We start from the raw sequence: 23,932 nt of genomic DNA on the forward strand, positions 1-23,932 counted from the left end.
TTAAGCAGTCAGACACACTTACATTCAAAGTAGGTCACGATTTGAACACTGGATAGTCGGTGGCCTTCTTTACGTTATGCGCTGGAAGGGTGCGTTGTGGTAGCTTGACGATTTAAAAAACAACTCACAGGATTTTACACAGAGATATTGGGGCTTAGGGACGTTGTTAATTTAATGTTTCTGGGCCCTGTTGGCTATCCCCACATCGCCCAGAGATATCCACATGATATCGCAACAGTCTGATAGGACATTGCTTGAGAGCTACAAACAACAAAGCTATAACACACAATGACAACGCGATAAATAAAACTACACGATACGACGAGACCATGACACGACATAGCAACAGAACAACATAACAGAGCGATAACATAACATGACATGGCAACATGGCAAATAGATGATCATCCAATATGGTCAGGCGATACAAGAATATTTCGATCTAACAGTATGGCAATAGAATGATATCGCGATATGGTGTAGCAGAGACCATGTAATATGGTCTCTTGGTGAAGAAACAATACCACAATATAGCGATATCTCAATGCCATATTTTAAAGTCTCCAAATGAAAACAAGGCTGTGTCGTTATTTACAAAAGCATAAATCGATGGACGCTTGGATCTAAATCACATCAGCAAATTCAGAAACGACCAAATGCATATCGCGCAAGTATTAGAAAAATAAAACCACATGATAATATGGTCTCTGGGTGAATTAACAATATCACAATATAGCGATATCTCAATGATAGAAAACTAAAACCACATGATAAACGTATCATTGCACAAGTATGTTCAGTATTACAAATAGAAAAATGGGCTGGTTAACAGTCACCATTGTATGTTAGCACCTGTTAAACTGTGAGGACATGTCACGACTAACTAAAGCACAACGGAACAGAGCTGTCTGTTGATTTAAAGCAAGGAAATTGCAGTTAGTTGCAGCCAGGGTATAGGCATGTGTCCAATAGCACCATTTCTAACCTTTGGTATCACCAAAGGCGACCCAGGTCAAGCCGACGCCGAGTTACCAAAGTCTGCCGAGGACTGTTTTGTGCAGCTACGCAATTCCAGGATTGCGAAGGATATCTAACCCAACAGTGCGTACCCCGCATGTCTCAAAGCTAGACGGACTGTCAGAGGTGTGGTTTCGCGTCTAGCAAGGACCAACATCTAGTTTCAGATGTGTAAATATTTCCCACTAAAATACAATATAATTTAAACAATCCCAGAACCTGCATTAATTCTGACTCGCCAGCAATAACAGATTTGCATGGGCTGCATTGGATACTAAATTTGTGTCAGGGCCTGTATAACAGAATACCAGATACGCAGCACGCAGAGTATGGCCTTAGCAGAGGAGGAGAACTGTTTGGTTGAGCGAATTTAAGCTACACTGAACTGATAAAAGAGCAATAGACTCACGCTTTGAAAATATGCAATTGGGAAAGAAACAGGCAACTACATATAAACTGCAAAGGAGCCTCGGTGAGATGGGCGATTCAAAACCTGGGAAATATCTAGACTTCCTTTGTTTAGGGCTATATCATTACAGTAAGGGAGAAAGGTTCAGGGAATGGTTCAGGTACCGGTTCAGGTACCGTGAGACGGACAAGCCGAGCCGGTGTGTACTGACGTCGGGAGATCGACAGAATTGGCGTTGGAATCGTGATTATGTAAGCAAATTTTACACCTTTTTTTAAGAGTATATAATTTTGATCACAGAGTGGCAATTTGATGCGGGAAAACGCCCAAAGAGCCATAAGTCGTTGAGCTTCGTAACTTTGACAACAGACACAGAAATACAAAAAAAAAAAAAAAAATTCTTTTATTTTTATTTTATTTATTTATTTATTTATTTTTTTTTTTGGGGGGGGGGGGTATTTCAATACATTTCTGTACACCTGCAATCTATTTCAGTACCTTAATGTACACCTGCAGTCTATTTCAGTACATGAATGTACACCTGCAATTTATTTAAATACATTAGTGCACACCTGCAATCTACGTCTGTACATAAAAGCACACCTGCAATCTATTTCAGTACATTAATGTGCACCTGCAATTTGTTCAGTACATACATGTACACCTGCAATCTATTTCAGTAGATTAATTAATGTACATCTGCAAACTATTTCAGTACATTAATGTACACCTGAAATATATTTCAGTACATTAAGGTACTAAGGTACTAACATGTGTATAAATAACCTGAATAAATACATCCATACATTCAACTGCTTAGATCTGAAAACAAATATCTTTCTCATATATCCGGTATACCCCACTTCGAAGCAAAAAGACGTCTTTTCCGAGTCTTGAAAGTCACGTAACACAGTCACAAGTTAACCGCAGCTCTTCAAACAGCCGTTTCCTATAAATGTCAATAATATTAATGTCAGATTAAAACATGTTTGTCAGAAAAAATTGTTACAGCAGTATCATTCGGGGTACATGTGATTTTATGCACCCCTCGCTAGCTATATATCACTTGCCTCCGTGTCGTGGTATAAAACCAAACGCGGGACACATTCGTTTTGGATACATATTTACACTAATATTATTGCGATGTTATTATGTTGTTTCCAGTACTAGTAAGACCTAAGTCAAGACATTTAATGCAAGGTTTTATGACGATAACATTTAGTGACTCTCGTGTTGTGGGCAGTAGAGTGGTCGATGAGGGTCTTCAGGGTCAAGTCATTGCTTTAATTGCAAGACTATCCCGACGCCCGTATCAACGAACCCCTTTCCATACTCATACATCTCTCAGTCGGTTGTACGAAAGGGATATGAAAACATGAAATAATTCACAAAAGTAAATATTGCGCAAGTTCTTAAACTTACAATGCCACGCCATAGATACATGTTTGTCATTTGGAAAGATACCTGCATATGCATTGATTTTCGAGGATCACGAACAAACTTAAAAACTCCCACGATAACCTCATTTCGAGGCACATGCAGTGCAATCGTACGAATGAAAGGTCGCCGCTGCCGGGGCAAGATAACCTTCGCCACTTTTTGGTCACGTGTCTCGTCTGCACAATAAATAGCAAACGTCCCTGGCTGCATTGGGAGCATTTGACAAAACCAACATGGAGATATTGGGGCTAGTGGACGTCCCGTTATATTACCTTCTGGCCTTGGCGGCGTTTGTGCTCGCATACATGTAAGTGGACAGTTGATGTGTATATACATACTATTGCAATCATAAGACTTACTATCAAGTTTCTTTGATATCCTAAAACAAAATGCAATGGCGTGTAACTAAAACTTAATTTTAGAAGAGTCCTATAGTTGACCTAGAGAAACGTACATGCAGGTTCTGTCGGGCCCGGCAGAACGTTTTCCCTTGGTCTCCACGTTTATTCCGAACGATTCAAGGTGTGAAGCTTATTTCGAATGTTCTCCGGTCGTAACACGCCTGAAATATCCTATTGGCCAAGCTTACGCGTCTTGTTTGTTGTTTATCTAAGCACTATGCTGCAGGACGGGGGCCTATAAATATGAGGCTGGAATGATCATTAAAGTGGCATAAAACTCTGTTCATGGATAACGTTCTAACAACTAACAAATGCTGTGAAACTTCGTTAACGCGATCTTCTTGAACTCGATGCATCATTTAAGACAATTGTTTTAAAATAGCGACACCCCTTGTCTCAAACAATGGATATCTGCTTCAACTATGTGCTAATTGTCACATTATGTTCGACAGATATGGAACATGGAACCACAATTACTTCAAGAAACGGGACATTCCGGGGCCAGCACCGTACCCTTTTGTTGGGAACACCTTTGATGTTGTAGGTTCCATCATACTCATATAAATCACATATCTCGGAACGGATCTACGAGTCCCAGTTGTTATACCAGAGAGGGTAGACTTCTTTTCAGGCTTCAAAATAGTGTCACCTTCTTTCCCTTTATGTCAAACAATATACCAGCAGCTCCAGCCATTGGTGTCTATATTGTTAAGTGTAGTTCAGTATGCACTTTGTACAAAGAGCCTTGTTCAGCGCTGTCTTAAAAGACAAATATTTGATGGATATTTCCAAATTGGACGTATCAGTAACCCAAATAATGTATAATGTAATCCCCTATTTTTTTACTTGTACCATATATTCACGGGTTTTTTCTTACATCGATGATCTTAACCTTGATGTGGTGGATGAGGTAAATGATGCTATTTGTGTGACGGAATTTAATTATAATGTGAAGATAGTGACAAAATTAAATATTGCAGCAGTTATACTCTCTTATTTTTACAGGGTTTCCAAAATGATTTATACGACTGGAGCCAGAAATATGGAACCGTATATGGGTATGTTCAAGAATACGTATATCACCAACTTGCAACACAAGTGGGTGGCACGGGTGGCCCAGTTGTCTAAGGCGCCGCGATTCGCTGTCCCTTGGGCACGTCAGAAATCTATGATTGTGGGTTCGAATCCCGGTTATGTTTTTAGGTTTGTCAGCACCATACCCGTGCTCGTGGGTTTTAGCGAAGTGGTAAACGTCTGAGACCTGCATCACTTTGGGCTTTCCTCCCACATTAAGCTGACACGCCGCGATATGACTGTAATACTGTTAAAAGCGGCGTTAAACCCAACTCACCTACCCACCTGCAACAGAACTACTAGTTACCAATACTTTGTGTGTTTGTTTGTTTACGCCACCCTCAGCAATATTCCCGCTGTATGAAGGTGGTCTGTAAATGATCGATTTAAATATATCTGTTATTAATATAATCTAACTTTCCCTCGTCACGAAATGGCTGTTATATTGCCGATTTGACATTGTAACTCACTGACTAAAGAATCGAGCCTGGAAAGCCAGCGATAGGCATCATGAGCATCGATTTATGCAATTGGAAAACGATGACATGCATTAACCGAATCAACGAACCTGACCACCCGTCCCCGTTAGTTGCCTCCTGCGACAAGCATGGGTTGACTGCTGGAGTTCTATTACTTCATGACACACTTTCTTTTCACACTTGCAAAAGGCTGTTGTGCGACAGTGTGGGTTCGAAGTGTTTCCCCACCCGCCATACTCGCCAGACCTGGCACCAAGTGATTTTCCACCTGTTTCCTAAACTGAAAGGACACCTTCGTTGAAAGCGCTATGACGACAACGATGACATCAAAGCTGCCGTTAATCGGTTTTCAGGGTGGCGTCAGGAGACCTCTTCCTGACTGGAATTAAAAAGGTTCATTATCGATATGAGAAGTCTTAACAAGCCCTCATATATACCATCTTCTGTGTAACTATATTGTTTGAATCCACAATGCAGCTATATCACATGAACTATGTTATCCAATTGAGTTTGATGTTTCTGTTCTCTAGGATCTTCTTGGGAAGACAACCCGCCTATGTTATCACTGATCTTGAAATTCTGAAGGAGGTTTTCGTCAAGAGTTTCGACAATTTTAGAAACCGGCGGGTAAGCAATATGTTCTTTTGTTAGTTATGTTTAAGCTCCACTGAAACCGATAATGTCACTGATGTGATAACTTCATCCTAAAAACTAAACACTGAACATATAAGCAACTGCTTTGTTTGTTTGTTTGTTTGTTTAACGTATCAGCTACATGACTGTAAATAATCGAGTCTGGATCGGACAATCCAGTAACATCATGAGCATCGATCAACGCCATTGGGATACGATAAAATCCATCAAACAAGTCCGCGAGCCTGACCACCCGATCCCGAAAAAAACACTGAACATATCAGCATGCCTTAGCTGTTGATGACCATGGTAACCGCTTCAAGAACAATTCTAACTCGGAAACGAGGAAACTTCACGGGATTTTCGCCAAATGCTATTAACCCCGAAAAATGGATGCGAAATCAATTATTGTGGAGATAGTGTAATCACACAAATGAAGATAAACCTCTATTTTTGTTTATCACTTATGTCTGTTCAGCTGTTTCTGTCATGTTCTGTTTTCAGAAATTTCCATTACCCTACCCGTTTAGTTTAGCATTGTTTGCACTGGAGGATGATACCTGGAAGAGAGTGAGAAATATCATGACCCCAACTTTCACTGGCGTCAAACTGAGGCGGGTGAGTACTCTCATCGTTTCTGTATTGAGGAGTGAGTGAGTTTCATATAAGTATGAGTATTTCAATTATAAAAAATCATTTATCATTTTTGTCTTTTTTGAAAAAGCAATAAAAAAGATATAAGGTAAAGAAACTACCATAGCATATAAAATAAAATCTTTGGCCTTTGAACTTTATGACATTTGGTGAGGTGAAGTGAAATGGGGTTAAAGTTCGCGATTATTTCACTAATATTTACAACGTGCGTGCACGCCTCCGGGGTTACTGCCTCCGAGGCGACCAGTAATGCCAGGCATTGCGTGCCATATAATACCGTATTTCGGTATGACACGACCAGCGGATGAATCAACTGACCTTCCGTGCAGACGTTCTATCCACCGAACCAAGGAGGTGAATTGTTACACTTTGTGACAGCGAGTATGGCTCATTGATAAGCATTGCATAAATTAGTTTTCTCTTCTGTACTTAGATGTGCGGAGCAATCAACGATTGTGCGAAGACTCTAACCACTAACTTCTCAAAAGACAGGGGGGTAAATCACAGGTTTAATATGAAACAGTGAGTACTTTGTTGTGGTGGTATTTGTTGTCACATCACAAAAGTGTATCATACAATTCCCCATTATTCATCCTTGTGCCACCAAAAAGAGTATCGGCCCACATCCTCGATTTGTTTGCAAATATTTGAAATATTTCCCGTGTTGAATCCCTGTGTGGATACAGAACAGAACGATATCCAAAACAACATATAAGATTCGAATAAAACGTGGAATAGCATACCACCCTGAATCCCTGGTTCGTTGCTCATACAGCTCATACTAGCTCGAATTCTAACCTGGGTTCTCCACCGGTAGAGGCTCACTTGGCCATTTATGTCATTGAATTAAAATATTTAAGTGTATAAACTTCTAATGAGACATAAACAGCTGCATTAGCGTCCCGATGATGAAAAACTAAAGGTCTGTTCTGTATTCTGTATAACTTTAGAAGGACAAACTGAAAACATGTTCAAATTACATTAATATTTTGATTTGATCTCGTTTTAGATACTTTGGATCTTACGCCACGGACGTGATTGCACAAACTGCCTTTGGGATTCAGATCGATTCTCAAAATAATTTCAACGACCCTTTCGTTGCTAATGCTAAGATGCTATTCGCAACAACAAAACTGGCCGAAGCATGCGCAACATTGACAAGTGAGTTACAAAGGAACTGACTTATCAGGCCTGCTAAAGTAACTTCTCTTCATGATACAACCCCAAATCATTTTACATAAACGCATGTATTTGTTTTGTTATTCAAAGTATCCAACTTAAGGTCGTTTGTGTTTGTAGATCTTGTTCCAATACTTGAACCAATCTTCATTAATCTTGGCTTGGGAATATTTCCACGAAAAGTAGTTACCTTCTTTGAAAAGATCACAGCGGAACTGATTGAACAGCGGCGGAATGAGATAGCTCGCCGGCAAGAGGTATGATATAAACACTCAATTTTAGATGGTGGTGTGTGGTGTCTGTGCTGAGCCAAGGGTTTGATTTTGAGTCGGTATACACAATTTCCAGAGGGTTTTCAATTATTTTACCCACCGGTTTCTTGACATTCGGGTTTTTTAACTTGGACCCATCTTTTGTAACAATCCCTGGAATTCATTAAATATATACATATTAGTTTATACTTCTGTGTCTGCTTGCGGCTCACTCTCCAGGAAACTATTTTTGTTGCTAAAACCTAGCATTGCATAAAAAGGCGCTATTTTTTTAAGTACCAATCAGCGACTGATTAAGATACAACATGTACATTGACAAGGCACGATGTGCTTTTTCAATTGGCATCTATCAGTACGTTTGTCGCACCAGCTTTTACGAATGTAACTGCCAGCTAGATAATTTCGCGATCAGCTGTCACACAATCATTTTGCAAACTGTTGTAATATACGCAATCGTTTTATCTAATAGTTGTTGTATACGCATTATTTTTATTTCATCAGCGTATTCATAGTTTTTGTTGCGTATTTGATACGCTAGGATTTGCTTTGTCTGCGTATATATTTCAGTTTATTTAATGCGTATTCTCGAGCTCTGTGTCTTATGTGTGGTGTGTGTCTGAGGTGTAACTTCATATGTGTGTATGTCACAAGGGGCGACGGCTGTCTGCTTGTCTGTGTGCAGTGCGTGTCTGTCTGCGTTGTGGATAGTTGTATGTGTTTGTGGTGTGTAAGGTGTGTCAGTAGGGGAGGGATGTGTGTCTGTTTGTGTGATGTGTGCCTCTGTGTGTGGTGTTTTTTCTGAGGGTGTGATGTTTATCTGTCTGTCTACCTCTGTGTGTGGTTTTTATCTGAGTATATATGTCTGTGTGTCTGTCTGTCCCTGTGTGTAGTGTGTCGTGTAAGCCTGTCTGTGTGGTCTGTGTCTGATTATAGGGCGTGTCATTAGGGGTAATTTGAACCTGCCTGTGCGGGTGACTGTCTGTGGGGTGGGTGTATGTGGTGCATGTGTTGTGGTTTGTAATATCTGTCATTTAGGGGTATTTGGAGGTATGTGTCTGTCTGCATGTGTGGTGTGTCTATTTGTGTCTATATGTATCTGTCTGTGGGTGTCATTAGGGAGTATAGTGTGTAGTGTGTGGTGTATGGTGTGTGTACAGTAAGGGGTGAGGTGTACGGATGCGTGGCTGGATGGCCATTAGAGTACTCATAATTATAAGAATTGATGTAGCTTGTAAAAGTTATTACATATGGGTGCCTATTATTTCAGCATAGAGTGTGTACATATTGGTGCCAATATAATACTAATACCAATGTATTTTCTTATTCGTGCCACAGATACAAAATAAGGTTTTTAAAAATTATCATTTTTATAGCCGAGACCAGACTTCCTACAACTCATGATGGACGCTTCGACAGAGGAGGGGCCTGGAGAAAACGCCAATGGTGAAACAGTCAAACATTCAGTCAGGCGTAAGTAGTCAACTTGGGGCAAAATAGACCCCCGTGTGTGTCATTGTATCCCAACAGTGAGGGCTATCACATTCATATATTCAATTATTGCTTTGCCTGGTCGAGACATCTGTCAAGTCAGGACACATGCATTGTGCGTTAGGTCATTACCCCCAGTTATTTGTTCTCACTATATTTGACTTCAGGTTACAGGGTATATATTATTGTGCAAGTAGCAAAACGTGGTGCATAAACAACGATAACTGATGTTGTAGAATTTCGAAATTCGATGAGGGCAGTGACATGAACACTTGTTTGCTCATATAAGATAAATAACGCTCCCACGTAACGTGAAAACTGCTAACTGGGGTATAAGAACACTCCGAGTATTCCTCCTCCTTTGGCTTTCTACATAGCGAGAACAACAAAAGGAGAGAACATGTTTATTGTATACACCATATAAGCATAACTAAATTATTTACATGTCTATAGATATACATTTAACAATGTGGTTATTTGGTAAAGAAATGCTAAAAATGTAAAATTATGTGTGTGTGTCCCAAATGATATATATATAACACCTTCATATATATGATACACATACATAAATCAGACTACATACTCTCTGTGCACCGCAATACAATGTTGAAATGAAAGACATAGGTTTTCACTTACAGATCTATCGGAGGAAGAGATAGTTGCTCAGTGCATACTGTTCTTTATCGCTGGTTACGACACTACCGGGTCAACCCTTACCTACACAGCCTACAACCTGGCCAAGAACCCGGATGTACAGGAGAAGGTGTACAATGAAATCAAAGAAATATTGGGAAATGTTAGTAACTATTAAATTGTTAAAGATGCCTTAGAAATGGTAAGACCTTCTCGGACTGTTTTCAGTCTCGTTCTTAAAGTTATGGCTTGTGGTCTGTGGGAAGCATTGTCCCTATGTAATTAGAGGAATCATTAACTGTTTGACTGAGGTACATCATAGAATAAACGCACACATAATTATAACTAGTTACATCTTATTGTGGTTCTAACTTATAGGAGTCGATTCACAGTCCCTATACCCTTCTACAATGTACACTACTACTCTTTTCTCTGCAACAAGCGACTCAAGCGATTTAAGCACTCTTTTCCTCAACGACGCATTAACATTCTTGAGGGGGCACGGGTGGCCCAGTCGTCTAAGGCGCCGCGATTCGCTGTGCAGAGTTGCGTCCCTTGGACACGCCAGAAACCTATGATTGTGGGTTCGAATCCCGGTTCGCCCCAATTATGTTTCTAGGTTTGTCAGCACCATACCCGTGCTCGTGGGTTTCACCGAAGTGGTAAACGTCTGAGACCTGCATCACTTCGGGCTTTCCTCCCACATTAAGCTGACACGCCACGATATAACTGGAATAATGTTAAAAGCGGCGTTAAACCCAACTCACTCACTCACTCACTCACTCACTCACTAACATTCTTGATGTTTTTTGTCTCCAGGAGGAACCGAACTACGACAACATTGGGAAACTGAAGTATCTGGACAATGTCATCACTGAGACGCTTCGACTCTACCCACCGGGTTTTGTGTAAGTTAACAGGTTTGACTATGGGGATATCAAGGCAAAATATCATAAATATCATATACTTCACGTGTGTGGCATAATGCGACTAACATGTAGAGCGACTAGTTGGAATAGGGGATTCTGGGGTAGAATCAGTCCCCGGCAAGCTACGATAGTCGTAAGAGGTGACCAAATAGATCAGGAGCTCAGGTCTGGTGACTTGTGCATTGCGTGTCAACGTACCCCTACTGCGTGGTTCATTGCACACAATATCACAATATTGATTGTCAAGACTCGATTATTTACAGCCCGCCATCATATAGCTGGAATATTTATTAGTTTGGCGATAAACAACACAAATCAAAGATATAGTGTTTGAACTGGATGGCATTACAAATGTATTATTATTGGATGTAAAGCACAATTGACATATACTTGAATACGCCCCAGCTGTAGATACACCCAAGACCAGTATTTAGATTCAGTATGCCTTTTTCTAAGGCCGGGGAAAAGAAGCTCTCCCTTATCACGAACACCTGGTGTCATCACTGACTTTCACCGCTGTGTGTCTTTTATGCGTAATGGAAACAGTTTAGTCGGGTAAACGAGACTGGTTACTCTCTGCTTTTGGCGTATATTTCCAGAAAAATAATATTGGGTGAGTCTCAATGATACCAGGCTCGCGTCTTCTAATTTTACACCAATATAGTTGAATGGTGAATGCCTGTGGTGTTGTCATTGTTTGGCGCCAAAGAGTTAAAAAGTCAAATATGCACGGATTATGTGTTATAGCTACCACCTGTAATATTATAAAACTTTAACCGATTGCATGATCAAGTTATTATGATTGGTAAGCAGCTGGTAGAGTGCCACAACATATTAAACTTCATTCCAGAACAACAGTTGAAGAACAGATTACAACATCACATCATGCTTTACCAAACTATCTCTCTATTGCAGGCTCAACCGAGTTGTTTCTGAGACAATTCAAATCAGGGGCTTAACTCTCTCTAAGGGTCAAACTGTCTTTATCCCAGTGATGGCAATACACAGAGACCCTCAGCTCTACGAGGATCCTGATTCCTTCAAGCCTGAAAGGTATGGGGCTGACCTCTTGATATTCAACTTGTTGGTTATTTACAAAAAACTTTCTGAAAATACGGGTAGAAAATACCACCCAATTCCAGAATATTAGACCATCTATTTTGGGATAACGGGTGGACCAGTTGTCTCAGCGTGGCAGTTCGCTGTGCCTGCCAGAAAACTATGATCGTGGGTTCGAATCACGATTCGTCCAGATTATGGTTCTGGGTTTGTCTGCCCGGAGAGCGGAAGGTCCAGAGTACGATCCCCAGCCGCGTCATACCAAAAGATGGTACTTGTTGTTACCCTGTCTGGCGCTCGGCGTTAAGGGGCTGGTCGCTATATAAGTGCAATAATCTTGTACGCGACGTTAAACCCAATTTAATCTCACCTCCAAAATCAAGCTGACACGTCCTGATGTTACTGGAATACTGTTCAAAGCGGCCTGAATCTCACTCACACACTACATTCCGTTTGATGTAACAGTAACACACACAGACATCCGCACAACAACGTAACATTAGCGTTCATGTGTTCGAAACGTTGACTTGTACATAACAGATTGTAATATGATATTTGAGTGATGTCAAGAAATTGTCTTTCAGGCATGAAGAACAAGCCAAAACTATTTCCTTCCAAGCATTCGGATTTGGCCCAAGGATCTGTATTGGGATGCGGCTAGCTCTGGTTGAGGTTAAAGTAGCCTTGGCTAACGTTCTGAGGACTGTGAAGTTTGAACGCTTACCCGACACACCGGTAGGATTCTTTTATAAACATTTGTCACCACCATGTGTATTATCCTCTTCCTATAAGGGGTCCACTACTTGAGAGGTGGTTCTGGATATTCAGAAACAAATGACTAGTTCCTCCTTTCCAAGATATACATGTTTGGCGTGAAGGTGTACAGAAAAAATATTTACAATCAACTAACCGATGTAGAAAACAAACTTGACTTCACACAAATGAAACAGAAATGAAACACATCACTTCACTTGGTCTGGGTTATCATAGTTCTGGAATAACATACAGTGTCAGGGTTATCATACAACATCCGTGTTATCGACAACATCCATTCGACATAACATTTAACATGGGCCAGTTCGCCATACAGACCACACCTTCGACAGAATGCAATTCTATTTTCGTTTTTGACAACATCTATTTGAAATTTTGGTTACACTGTGCCAAATGAATAACGAGAAAGGCAAAACAAAATACAAGCACTGATTATTGTTGGTGGAGAAGTCACCTGTATGATGCAATAAGGATAGCTTGTTTCTGAAGGTAGTTCACCATCCCTGGTCCTGATTAGGTAGCAGCAAACACTCTCATTCATTTCACAATTGCATATGTCATGGTTTGTTCACAGGATGTGTTGACGTTTGCTCGGAATCCAAACATTCTTCAAACCAAAGAGGACATCATGTTGAAAGTGTCTCCAAGATGTTGAAGGCTGCGGAGAAGTACCAACAGATCACAGAATGTGTCGAAATATACTTACACGATATTTACATATTAATACCATAACAAACAATAATTAACTTTTGTTTTACCACTTCTAATCATGTATCATTGGGAAGTATCATTTGAATTCCTCAATATGCTGTTTAAAATTCTGTTGGAAATGAGAAGCAATGCTATTTTATCATGGCAGTAGTCTGTAGGAAGCGGTTTCTTAGTATTTTCAATGTATATATGAGTGAGTGAGTTGGGTTTAACGCCGCTTGTTATAGAATTACAGATATATTGTAGCGTGTCAGCTAAATGAGGGAGGAAAGTGTTGCAGGTCTCAGACGATTACCACTTCGGTGAAACCCACGAGTATGGATGTGGTGCTGACAAACCTAGAAACATAATCTGAGCGAACCGGGAATCGAATCCACAATAAAAGGGTTTCTTGCGTGCCGAAGGAAAGCAACTCTGCACAGCGAATTGCGGCGGCTTAGACGACTGGGCCACCCAGACCCCTATATACATGTTCATATTATGCGTTTGGTTTAACCCAACTGTGAAAAGTATTTCAATAATATTACCGCGTTTCAACATGCTATGAGAGAAAATCTCGAAGAGTTGCAGTCCTCAAACGTTCGCCACGTGAAACCCACATGAACAGGTATGATCCTGACAAAAGAGAAACGTCGTCAAGGCGAAGCTGGGATTGAAGCCCACCAGCATGGATATTTGGCACCCTAGGGCGCGCAATATTGCGCAGTGAATTGAGGTACTTTAGGCGACTTGGCAACCCGTGACCCCAGAATGAGTCAACGACAGCTTCATGTGTACACATGCCAGATCCTTTTTTGGTTCCAAGAATATTTTGATGCTCCGGGATATTTTGTGAATAGCATGACATTTGTCCAAAACTGTAAAGAATATATTACGTTTTTCACCAATAGAGTATCAATATAGTTGTCAATATTCGTTTTAGTCAATGGAAATTGTTTCAAATCAGTCTACTTTTCTTTGTTAATTTGTTTGAGTTTTTTTTAAATACTATATATTTGATTGTCTGTATTAAAATACGCTGAATAATCTTAACAATGCATAAGTTTTGTGTTCATTATCCACACAAATGATATATAAATAAAATAACATAGTTGCAAGCTAGCAACCAATGACAGAGACTGGATAGTTCAAGTGCTGATAGTGTTCTAGACAATGGCGATTCACTTAAAATGGAATGAAAATTACGAATGCACGTTTGACAGCAAAAAAATCAATTAATTGTTATTTTTGTTGGGAACATGTCACAAAGTGTTTGGTAATATGATTACTTTGCGTCAAATAGGGAGGGTGAACTGCACCCCTGAACCAATGAATGTCACCATCATTTGCATATTGCTTGACAGACAGTTCTTCCTTCAAGCTACTCGTCGATATATGGCTGAAATGATGCCCATGCGACGTTAAAGTTTAACCCATAGGATCAGTCCTTCCAGCTTGGGGAGAGGTGGAAATCTGACGGTTCCAACCCTAGTGAATAAGGAGGACGTTCAATCAGTTCAAAACCACAGTCATGTATTGCAGCTCTGGTGACAACAGACTTGTGAACATGTGCATTGCCCTGGTGGAACAACACACCTTAAGTGATGTTTCCTACTTTCAACTTTGGTCACCTTGATACAGATTTTTCCATCTTCGGAGGAGTGGTCAGAATACCTTGACTGTTGTGTTGTCTCTGGCTGATAGTAGTGAGCCAAAGAACTCATACATGGTTAGAAATCGCTTAACAAAATCGACTGAACCAATATATATTCTCACGAGAGATAATGAACCCGGATCGGAGTAAGAAGCCTTACAACCGAGCGTGTTGAAATCTGTTTTAAGTTCATTTTTCAGAATTTTCTGAACTCGATCTACCATGATCATGTCATGTATTTAATCAACATTTTCCTCTGTGGTGATAGTTGAAGGGCTTCCTTATGTTGGATCATCTTCGAGGCTCTCTTTTCACTCTTTAACTACGCTAAGCACCTCTAAAGAGTGTTAAAGAAAGGAGCATCGTCCCGTACAGGTGATGCTTTACCCGCATGGAGGGCTTTTAGAGTTAGCCCTTCAGATGGAGATAACTGATGATAGCATGTCCAGAGAATGCCCAGTCAATTTGATCCTGCATCCTCCATGTTTGTTGCCTAGTGTGTGAGCCAATATTATTCTTCCAACTACGGAAGAAACAGCATTGTTGGCCCCCAAAATTACATTGTTTTCTTCAATTCATTTTATTGCAGACTACAATTCATATTTTAAAGGAATACAGCTTTTGGTTTCAACCATAATCGTTATCTTTAGCCCGACGCCAAAATTTTCACGTCATGGTGCACTTCGGGTAAACAATGAGTATACACGCACGATCACAACCTAGTTCCAGATCCTTTTGCATGACCCCCGTCATAAAGCAGTGAGCCTCACTTACCAGACATTTATCTTGCATTTCAACACAATCCTACGACACACATTACACTTTTAAGTTAAAGAAATGTGCAGGATTAAATGACAAATAGGCTGCAGATGCTTTTAAGAAATAAACACTCCGGGCGGGGAATTTTTACTTCTCCCTTGTGTTTGTCAACCAAAGCCTTCCAGGCGTGTTGATCCTTGGAAACGTTCAGGGGATACTTTACTTCCTTCGTAGTTAGGCTCATAACATTTCAGCCATCCCTCTTTTTTCAAAATAGAAGACGACAAATCATCATGCTACACAATGAGGTAAAAAATTAGTTTCAGACATTTGCATGGCCCGGTGATTAAGCAGGTTACCTTTTGGAGCGAACACTGGATAGACGGTGGGCTTCTGTACGTTATGCACTAGAATGGGTGTGTTGTGGTAGCTTGACGATTTAAAACAACAACTCACAGGATTTTACACAGATATATTGGGGCTTGTGGACGTCGTTATTTGAATGTGTTTCTGGACCTGTGGGCGTAGTGTATGGAAACTATGGTGACTGAGAGTGGCCATCGCCACATCGCCCAGAGATATCCACAAGATATTGCGACAAAGCAATTCACCTCTTATGTTTTATTCATGTATGGGAGGCCATAGGCCCATGTAAATTTCAGTTGTATATAGTAACACACAGTTGAGGCAATTTACATTGAAAACAATACTTAGGGTATGATATTTGGTCTTTGTACGTAGTAGTAGAGCTTCCTCCTCCTTTTTTCTATTCAAGAGATTTTGCTAAAGGTATTAATAAATGGATTGTTATAAAATCTTACAGGAATATACTTTTGTCTTAATGATGTGTAAAACGGGCAGACAAACAAAATATACTTCGTCCTCAATAGAACCATTTTCACATAGCCGACAAAAGCGTTGTGAATAAATAATAGCTTCTCTTCTCCCCAGAAAACTTGGTGTAGACAATTCACTTATTCTCGACAGGCACAGCATATATCTGTGATATGTATTTCTGAAAGCTGCAACATAATTTCCATATCCAATGATATCTCAACGTGTGAATAATACGTAACCTTAAATTACAAGTCTCATAAATTTTCAGACCCGTGAAGATTCCGGGGTAGAATAGATCTTCAGACGCTTGTCGTAAAAGGCGACTAACGGGATCGGGTTTCCAGGCTCGCTGACTTGGTTGATGCATGTCATCGATCCCAATTGCGCGGATCGATGCTCATGATGTCAATCACTGGATTGTCTGGTCCCGACTCGATTATTTACAGACCGCCGTCATATAGCTGGAATGTTGCTGAGTGCGGCGTTAAACAACAAACAAACACACACAAACATAAATTTTCATCTGTATACTCTGTTTGTTACAAGCCAACGAACACTGTATAAACAACTGCAAGATACAATTAACATCACTAATAATCTGTTCGTGCCACACATAACCAAATCCATAAAGGTCGAGTAAATATTTAACATGACTTGCCAAAGTAATTCTACCACATTCATCCAGCTTCTTCATTAACAAATAACACTGTCAGGGATATCTTTCATCATTCATTCTTATAAGTTTACACCAGTATTTAACAAACGTCATATGATAACCCACATGCAAACCATATATTCCCCATTCAGCCAATAGTGCTGTGCTTGATACATATTTACCAACTCCTAAAACAAATTAACAAAAATTGATATGGAAAGTTTGACTTGCTTTGCTTATACATCTTTCTTAAAAGATCACAGGACTCAGCACAAATATGAAATATATCAACTAAAGTGTCTACAGCAGATTCGAGATTAAGTGGAACCTGGTCTCTGTCACTGTCTGATACAGAATGTGATAACATATCAGCTGTAGACTGACGAAACGTTTCAATAACAGAGTCCTTCCAAACATCTTGGTATATCTGACGATGTATTACTATCCTCGTATTCCGCCCCGTTCTCCATTGTACCACAGTCAGCACATTCCCACAATGACACAACAATTGTTTGTTTTAAAAAGGTTTTATTGTTATCCAACTTATGTGGCCCTTTCCCTACATGTTTATATACAAGTAAAATGTGTTCATTTTATGTGTTTATGTTCTTTTTCCAAACATTATGTTTAAAAAAACACGTTCATGTTTTTCATGTAAACATATTTTTCTTCGTTACTTTTGAAATGTAATACAAGACATTTCAGCCTGCATATATAATTACACCTACGAGACATTATATGATAAATAGGGCAGTTCACGCATACACTGTATTCCTACGCACTTTCAAAAGTTACTTCACTGACTAAAAATACGTCTGAAACATCGAGTATTTTCAGAATTACATTAAAATGCTAAAGATATTGTTACTCTCGTGTGTTTAAATATTATATTAGGCATACAAACAATATTTCAATTGCGAATTTGATATGGTTAAATCAAATCAAAATGCAGCAACGACCAAATGCATATGACGGAAGTCTTTAGAAAGGATACCACACGATAAATGGATCATTGCAGAAGTATGTTCAGAATTACAAATAGAAAAATGGGCTGGTTATCAGTCACCATTGTATGTTAGCACCTGTTAAACTGTGAGGACATACCAGGGCTAACTGAAGCACAACAGAACAACTTTGCCTGTCGATTGGAAGCAAGAAAATTGCAGTTAGTCGTAGCTAGGGTATAGGCATTTGTCGCAGAGCATCATTACTTGCCTTGGGTATCCGTATCAAAATCGTGGTACGTCACGTGATCGGCCTACGTCACGTGATCGGCCTCCGTCAAGCTGAACCAGTGTTAGCAACGTCTGCCGAGGACTGTTTTATACTGCTACGTACGCAACTTGCAATTCAATATTTGAATCCCGTTTATATTATCACGGAAAAATGTCCAGCGTACACGATACTTTAAATATTATGTTTTAACTAATATACAGTAGACATTCCAAACAAAGGCGCAATTACTGGACATTAATATATATATGAAATTTAATTCAGTTGATTAATGTACACCTGTAATCTATTTCAGTACATTAATGTACACCTACAATTTATTTCAGTACATAAATGCGCACCTGCAATCTACGCCATGTATTTGCAGTCTCAAACAAATTAGATCGTTCTCCAATACCATACCTCTCTGTTAGGTCGACCCTGACCGATTTTGACCACCCAGTTGAAGATTCGGCTTCATTGCTTGTGATTATGGAAACGGTGATGTCGCTGTCATTGACCACCTAAATTTTGAAATTTGGATCTTATGAAACGAAAACTCACACAGAACATACACATAGCATTTTACAACCTTTTGGATACAGATGCCTTGGCTTCAGAATGATTGGGTGTATCAAATGCACAGGACAATATATGGCCTCTATTATATTCCCTTCAACTGCCGATATATGTTCGCTTTTGATATACAGAAATCGGATATATATGGGATGAAAGTTCCCATGACGTGGCCTATGAAAGGTTTGTCAGATCATCACGCAAAGAGGTATCGTATCGGAGAAAACATCCAGCATTAACGAGATTGTTATATATGTTAAAGACCATGTCTCAATTGGTAGGGGCGGTCGGGTAGCCTAGTGGTTAAAGCGTTCGCTCGCCACGCCGAAGACCCGGGTTCGATTCCCGACATGGGTAAAATGTGTGAAGCCCATTTCTGGTGTCCCCCGCCGTGATATTGCTGGGATATTGCTAAAAGCGGCGTAAATCCATACTCACTCACTCAATCAATTGGTAACATTTCTGAAGTGGGTAAATCTGGTCATTGAACGGCTGGGTGGCCATATTCCCATGTTTAATTCCACAAACGCCAGCTGTTGACGAAGGAGTGGGCTGATGGAGTTGGATGTTGTTGAGGCCGCTTTGAACAGTATTTCAGTTGTAGCAAGGCTTTTCAGCTCAATGTTGGAGGAAAATCCCAAGGGCTGCCATGACAGGTCAACATCGTTCTTTGATAAAATAGGTGCAACCCTGAGGTGTGGGGTGCAGCCCCGGGTGGTTTAATCCTCCTGCAGTGTTTTATTGTACGATAAACAATGATCACGAGTCGTTTATTTCTTATGAGATATCAACACTTTTTACAGCCACTTTTAGAATGTTAATAAAATGTACGAGCTTTAAAAATATGTATTCGTATTTAAATAATTATGACTCCCTGAATCCAATCTGACCTCGGCAATGACAAGTCTACTTTTTTTAACAGGGTAACGTTTGGTATTTTTCGGATATTGTCACCTCTTCTCAGATTGTCATATCTCTCCAACATTTGAATGCGACCGTGTTGCAATTGCGTTCATTTACGTAGCCCAGGTACATCTGTGGAGAACAACTCATCTGGAACTTCCCTCTCAAATTCAACATCGTCCACATTACGACGTCATGAAGTTGTAAGTGCTTGTTCGAATCTCCAGAAATGACGTCGTGATCTAACAATGTTTTATCTTGAAATAGACGGCGCTTTGGTCCACATTATTCTTTGCGATTTATCGGTGCTATAAACTGATCTGATAAACTTGGTATCACGATCCAATATATATTTAATGTATGTATTCAATGTTTGTAGATGTAATCCATGCTGTATGACCCATGTACACTAAGTACCCCACTGCCCGTACATAAAAGCACAAAGCAACTTTTCATATTGATAAGAAATCTCTGCATAAGGTAGAGTCTCTTGTCGACATAACTGCATGTATTAATTCACAAAAGTAAACATTGCGAAACTTCTGAAACTTGCAATGTCATTCCATAAACAGAGAGGTATTTGTCAATTGGTATAATGTGTGTATATGCACTGAATGTCCTGTGTGATACAGCCATTTACAATGGACGATCTTTTTCACTATATACCCCCTTCACTACATAGATAGGTGTGCTGATCCGGTTGGTCAAACCTAAAACTGACGGTGCATGTGGGAGGCTCGTCAGGACCTGACCCACCTATCCCAGAGGACCACCACAAGGATCTCCACACCCCTTGGAATAGACTAACATCTAGTCTCTGAATTGAACATATCGTACAGAAAAAAACCAGTTGTTCAGTTATCTTAATAAAAATATAATAAAAAGGGAGCCCAGTGTCTCAGTAACCTAGACTTGCCAAACATTATAGACTTGCGTGTGCTGTATTTGATATTTATTTGTATCAGGTTCTGTAAGACAGACTACCCTTGGAATCCAACGGCCGCATGTATCTCAGTGCGCGCGCCCGTCCAACCATGGTCATGGTGCAATACTTGGGGTAAGAGCGATTCGAGCACGAGTTGAGCTCGTTCCAGGGCCTCTCGGAATTCCTCTCCAGTTGTGACATGGCAGCGTCCCCTGGATTCATAGGAAACGGCTGCTCAGCTCACAGTGAAGAAATTCCAGGGATCGGACAACATCGAGGAACGCATCGCCAGGAGGCTCCTAGCCTTCCAACTCTCCAAGTTGCCCACATCAAGGACTTCCCTTCTCAACATCTTTTCCACCTTTTTGCACAAAAGTAGTATAGTGCAGCCCTCTGTACGAAATACGCAATAAGCGGAAAAAACACGTTAAATCTCTAATTTGAAGAAGAAGGTATGGCGATACGAGCGGTACATGTTCATATCACACGTATAGACAGTTAACTAGCATAGCCTTCACCTCTATCGGCAACGGTCACGCTGGTGTATGGACACTATATCTTTTCGCATAAATTATCTATCTGTTGTCATATAGATGTTCCGTGATTCAATGACATGATATGTATCATTGATGACCATGCTTATATTGTACAGTTAACCACTTGACGTCAAGTTGCCAGTAGCCTAGAGCAAGTGTTTAACATTAATCACTATCAATTAGTGATGATACCAGGTATCCTGCCCCACCGGTTGCAACTGTCACAAACACACTCAAGGCCAAGTCAACTGTTCACCTGAACAAATACGGGAATATATGTGGTACAAGTCAAATCTGGCAAGTGACAATAAGGGATTTTCACATCGTACAGATGGGGTCAGTAAAGAGACTAAAAAAGGCCCACTGCAAATATACATTAACACTGTTTATAATATGATATCAAAGCAGTGCCTCATTACATGTAAGTTAGTCTGTCTTACAGACCCTGATACTAATACATATCAAATACAACCCATGCAAGTCTGTAATGTTTGGAAAGTCGAGATCACTGCAGTATCTGAAAATGAAGAGAGTCACTGGGCTCCTTTTTATTATATTTTTATTAAGATAACTGAACAACTGTTTTTTCTGTACGATATGTTCATATCAGAGACTAGATGTAAGTCTACATGTGAGAAACTTGCAATGTCACCCCACAAACAGAGACAAGCTTGTCAGTTGGAAATGCAAACCACACGACGCCTGTTAGGAAAGGTCACGCCTTTCCCGACAACTAAAGTAGAGCAGTGTTCGCACTCAAAAAGTCAAGCTGACATGTCAACTAAATAGGACACACGTTATTTTAGGTTTCTCTTGGCGTGTTTGCAGTTTGAACTCGCTTACTTGGGGTGGACAAACCGCTGTATCACCTTCTGGGCTTAGGAATGGTAGTGTTACAATTGTATCAAAATGTTTAAGCATCAAATAGTCTCCCTTTGAAAAAAAATATATTGTAATGTGGTATAGTTTTTGTTTGTTTGTTTGTTTGTTGTTTAACGCCGCACTCAGCAATATTCCAGCCCTAAGACGGCGGTCTGTAAATAATCGAGTCGGGACCAGACAATCCAGTGATTGACATCATGAGCATCGATCCGCGCAATTGGGATCGATGACATGCATCAACCAAGTCAGCGAGCCTGACCACCCGATTAGTCGCCTCTTACGGCAAGCATAGTCGCCTTTTACGACAAGCAAGGGTTGCTGAAGACCTATTCTAACCCGAATCTTTCCGGGTCACATGTGGAATAGTTGTTGTACCTACAAAATCAAGGGGAAAAAATATAGTTGTCAATATTTGTTATGCCATGCAGATGAACTATTATTCATACAAAATCGTTTCAAATAAGTTTAGTTTTCTTTGTTCTTGTTCTAATTAATGATTTAAATGTTATATATTTTATGTATTTGCCTGTATTCATACACGCTGAATAAGACTAAACGCATTATTACTAAGCAAAAATAAATCAAACAATAGTGATTCCGCCCATTTATCCTCGGAATATCAAAAGGCCCTTACTTAATACATGCAAACTCTACATCCTTCGTAGTTTGGTCCAGAACGTTTCAGCAACCCCTCGTATTTATCGGAGACTACAATTCAAATTTCAAACGATGACTGCATAATGGTTTCAGCCCAATCATTATGTTCATCCCGACGCAAATTTCTGCACAGTCATGTCCTCACTTCCTGCAACGGGAATTCCAAAATAGGTACAAGGTCGCAAACTGCGTAAACAACCTAGTTTCAGAAAATTGTTTGGCCAATGTGAATAAGTAGTGAGCCACACATTCAAAGCAGGTCACCCTTTGCAAAGAACACTAGTACTGGACAGCAGCTGGTCTATCTTATGCTGTTTGATAGCAGCATTAAATAAATATACTCGCAACACAAACAAGGAGATCTAAGGGCCAGTGAGCTACGGCTGTGCTGATATATTTGTAAGTTATGATGGTTGAGAGGGACCATGCATCGCCATATCGCTCTGAGATATCCACTCAATATGGAATTGCCTAAAAGTCGGTTTAACGTGATTATTGATTAATTACTCTATTATAGACGACCATATCTACATATTATTGATGCAACATATACACATAGCGTTTACATCTATCGCATTGACTTATATATAAGTAAATACCACGTTATAATGTCACTGTTCGTCGTATTTAAAGCAGATACGTTGGTTAAAATTAACCTATTTTTCCAATTCCCTCAACAAGTGTTCGGTCCGATTTGCCACGGGCTGTGAAAATCAACTAAAACCTCATATATGTATCATCAAATGTTTTTACATCTATAGAATAGTATTATATCTACATTTATACCACTTTGTAATGTCACAGTACATCGCATTTGAAGAAAACTGGTCCGTTAAAGCCAAGCCCTTTCACTTAGGAGATAAACGTACATTGATTAATGTTAGACCGAATGGATAGTCTCTAAATTTCATTTGAAACCGAACGCGAAGCGTTATCGGAGAATTTCAAATTCGTAATTTGCTGTCATCTCTATTATAACAATTAGGGAGATATTACGACTTGATGTCGATATATTTGTTCAACTGAAACTAGTTGTGCATGAGACAAGAAATATAAACTAGTTTCCAAAACAGTGGTTCTCAAGATGCCAATGCCCTCACTTATATTTACAAATTCTATATCGCTAACAACTCCCATCAGTTATACAACGGGTTCGATTCCACACTTGCATAATTGCGTGGTACATTTCCATTTGTTTGATTTCT

The 23,932-nt window shown here is 39.9% G+C and overlaps 1 protein-coding gene across 1 annotated transcript; it reads left to right on the forward strand.

Annotated features, from left to right (window-relative positions):
• Positions 1-3,063: 3,063 nt before the first annotated feature.
• On the forward strand, positions 3,064-14,177 carry LOC139474343 (cytochrome P450 3A13-like). Its single transcript, XM_071257324.1, has 14 exons — positions 3,064-3,173; positions 3,720-3,807; positions 4,273-4,325; positions 5,351-5,447; positions 5,958-6,071; positions 6,541-6,629; positions 7,117-7,268; positions 7,407-7,543; positions 8,932-9,028; positions 9,685-9,842; positions 10,499-10,587; positions 11,524-11,661; positions 12,252-12,402; positions 13,016-14,177. Exons 1-14 carry the CDS (start codon positions 3,100-3,102, stop codon positions 13,094-13,096), a joined length of 1,518 nt encoding a protein of 505 aa, XP_071113425.1. The 5' UTR covers positions 3,064-3,099; the 3' UTR covers positions 13,097-14,177.
• Positions 14,178-23,932: the final 9,755 nt, after the last annotated feature.

Source organism: Haliotis cracherodii, unplaced genomic scaffold, assembly GCF_022045235.1.
Source record: "Haliotis cracherodii isolate W230 unplaced genomic scaffold, xgHalCrac1.p SCAF_3, whole genome shotgun sequence".
Taxonomy (NCBI): Eukaryota; Metazoa; Mollusca; class Gastropoda; order Lepetellida; family Haliotidae; genus Haliotis; species Haliotis cracherodii.

What these genes read in the sequence shown, in the direction of transcription:
- LOC139474343 (XM_071257324.1), top strand. Translation starts at nt 3,100, where the DNA reads ATGGAGATATTGGGGCTAGTGGACGTCCCGTTATATTACCTTCTGGCC. An exon ending in TTGGGAACACCTTTGATGTT is followed by an intron (nt 3,808 to 4,272) that starts GTAGGTTCCATC and finishes TTATTTTTACAG; the next exon opens with GGTTTCCAAAATGATTTATA. An exon ending in AGATAGCTCGCCGGCAAGAG is followed by an intron (nt 7,544 to 8,931) that starts GTATGATATAAA and finishes TCATTTTTATAG; the next exon opens with CCGAGACCAGACTTCCTACA.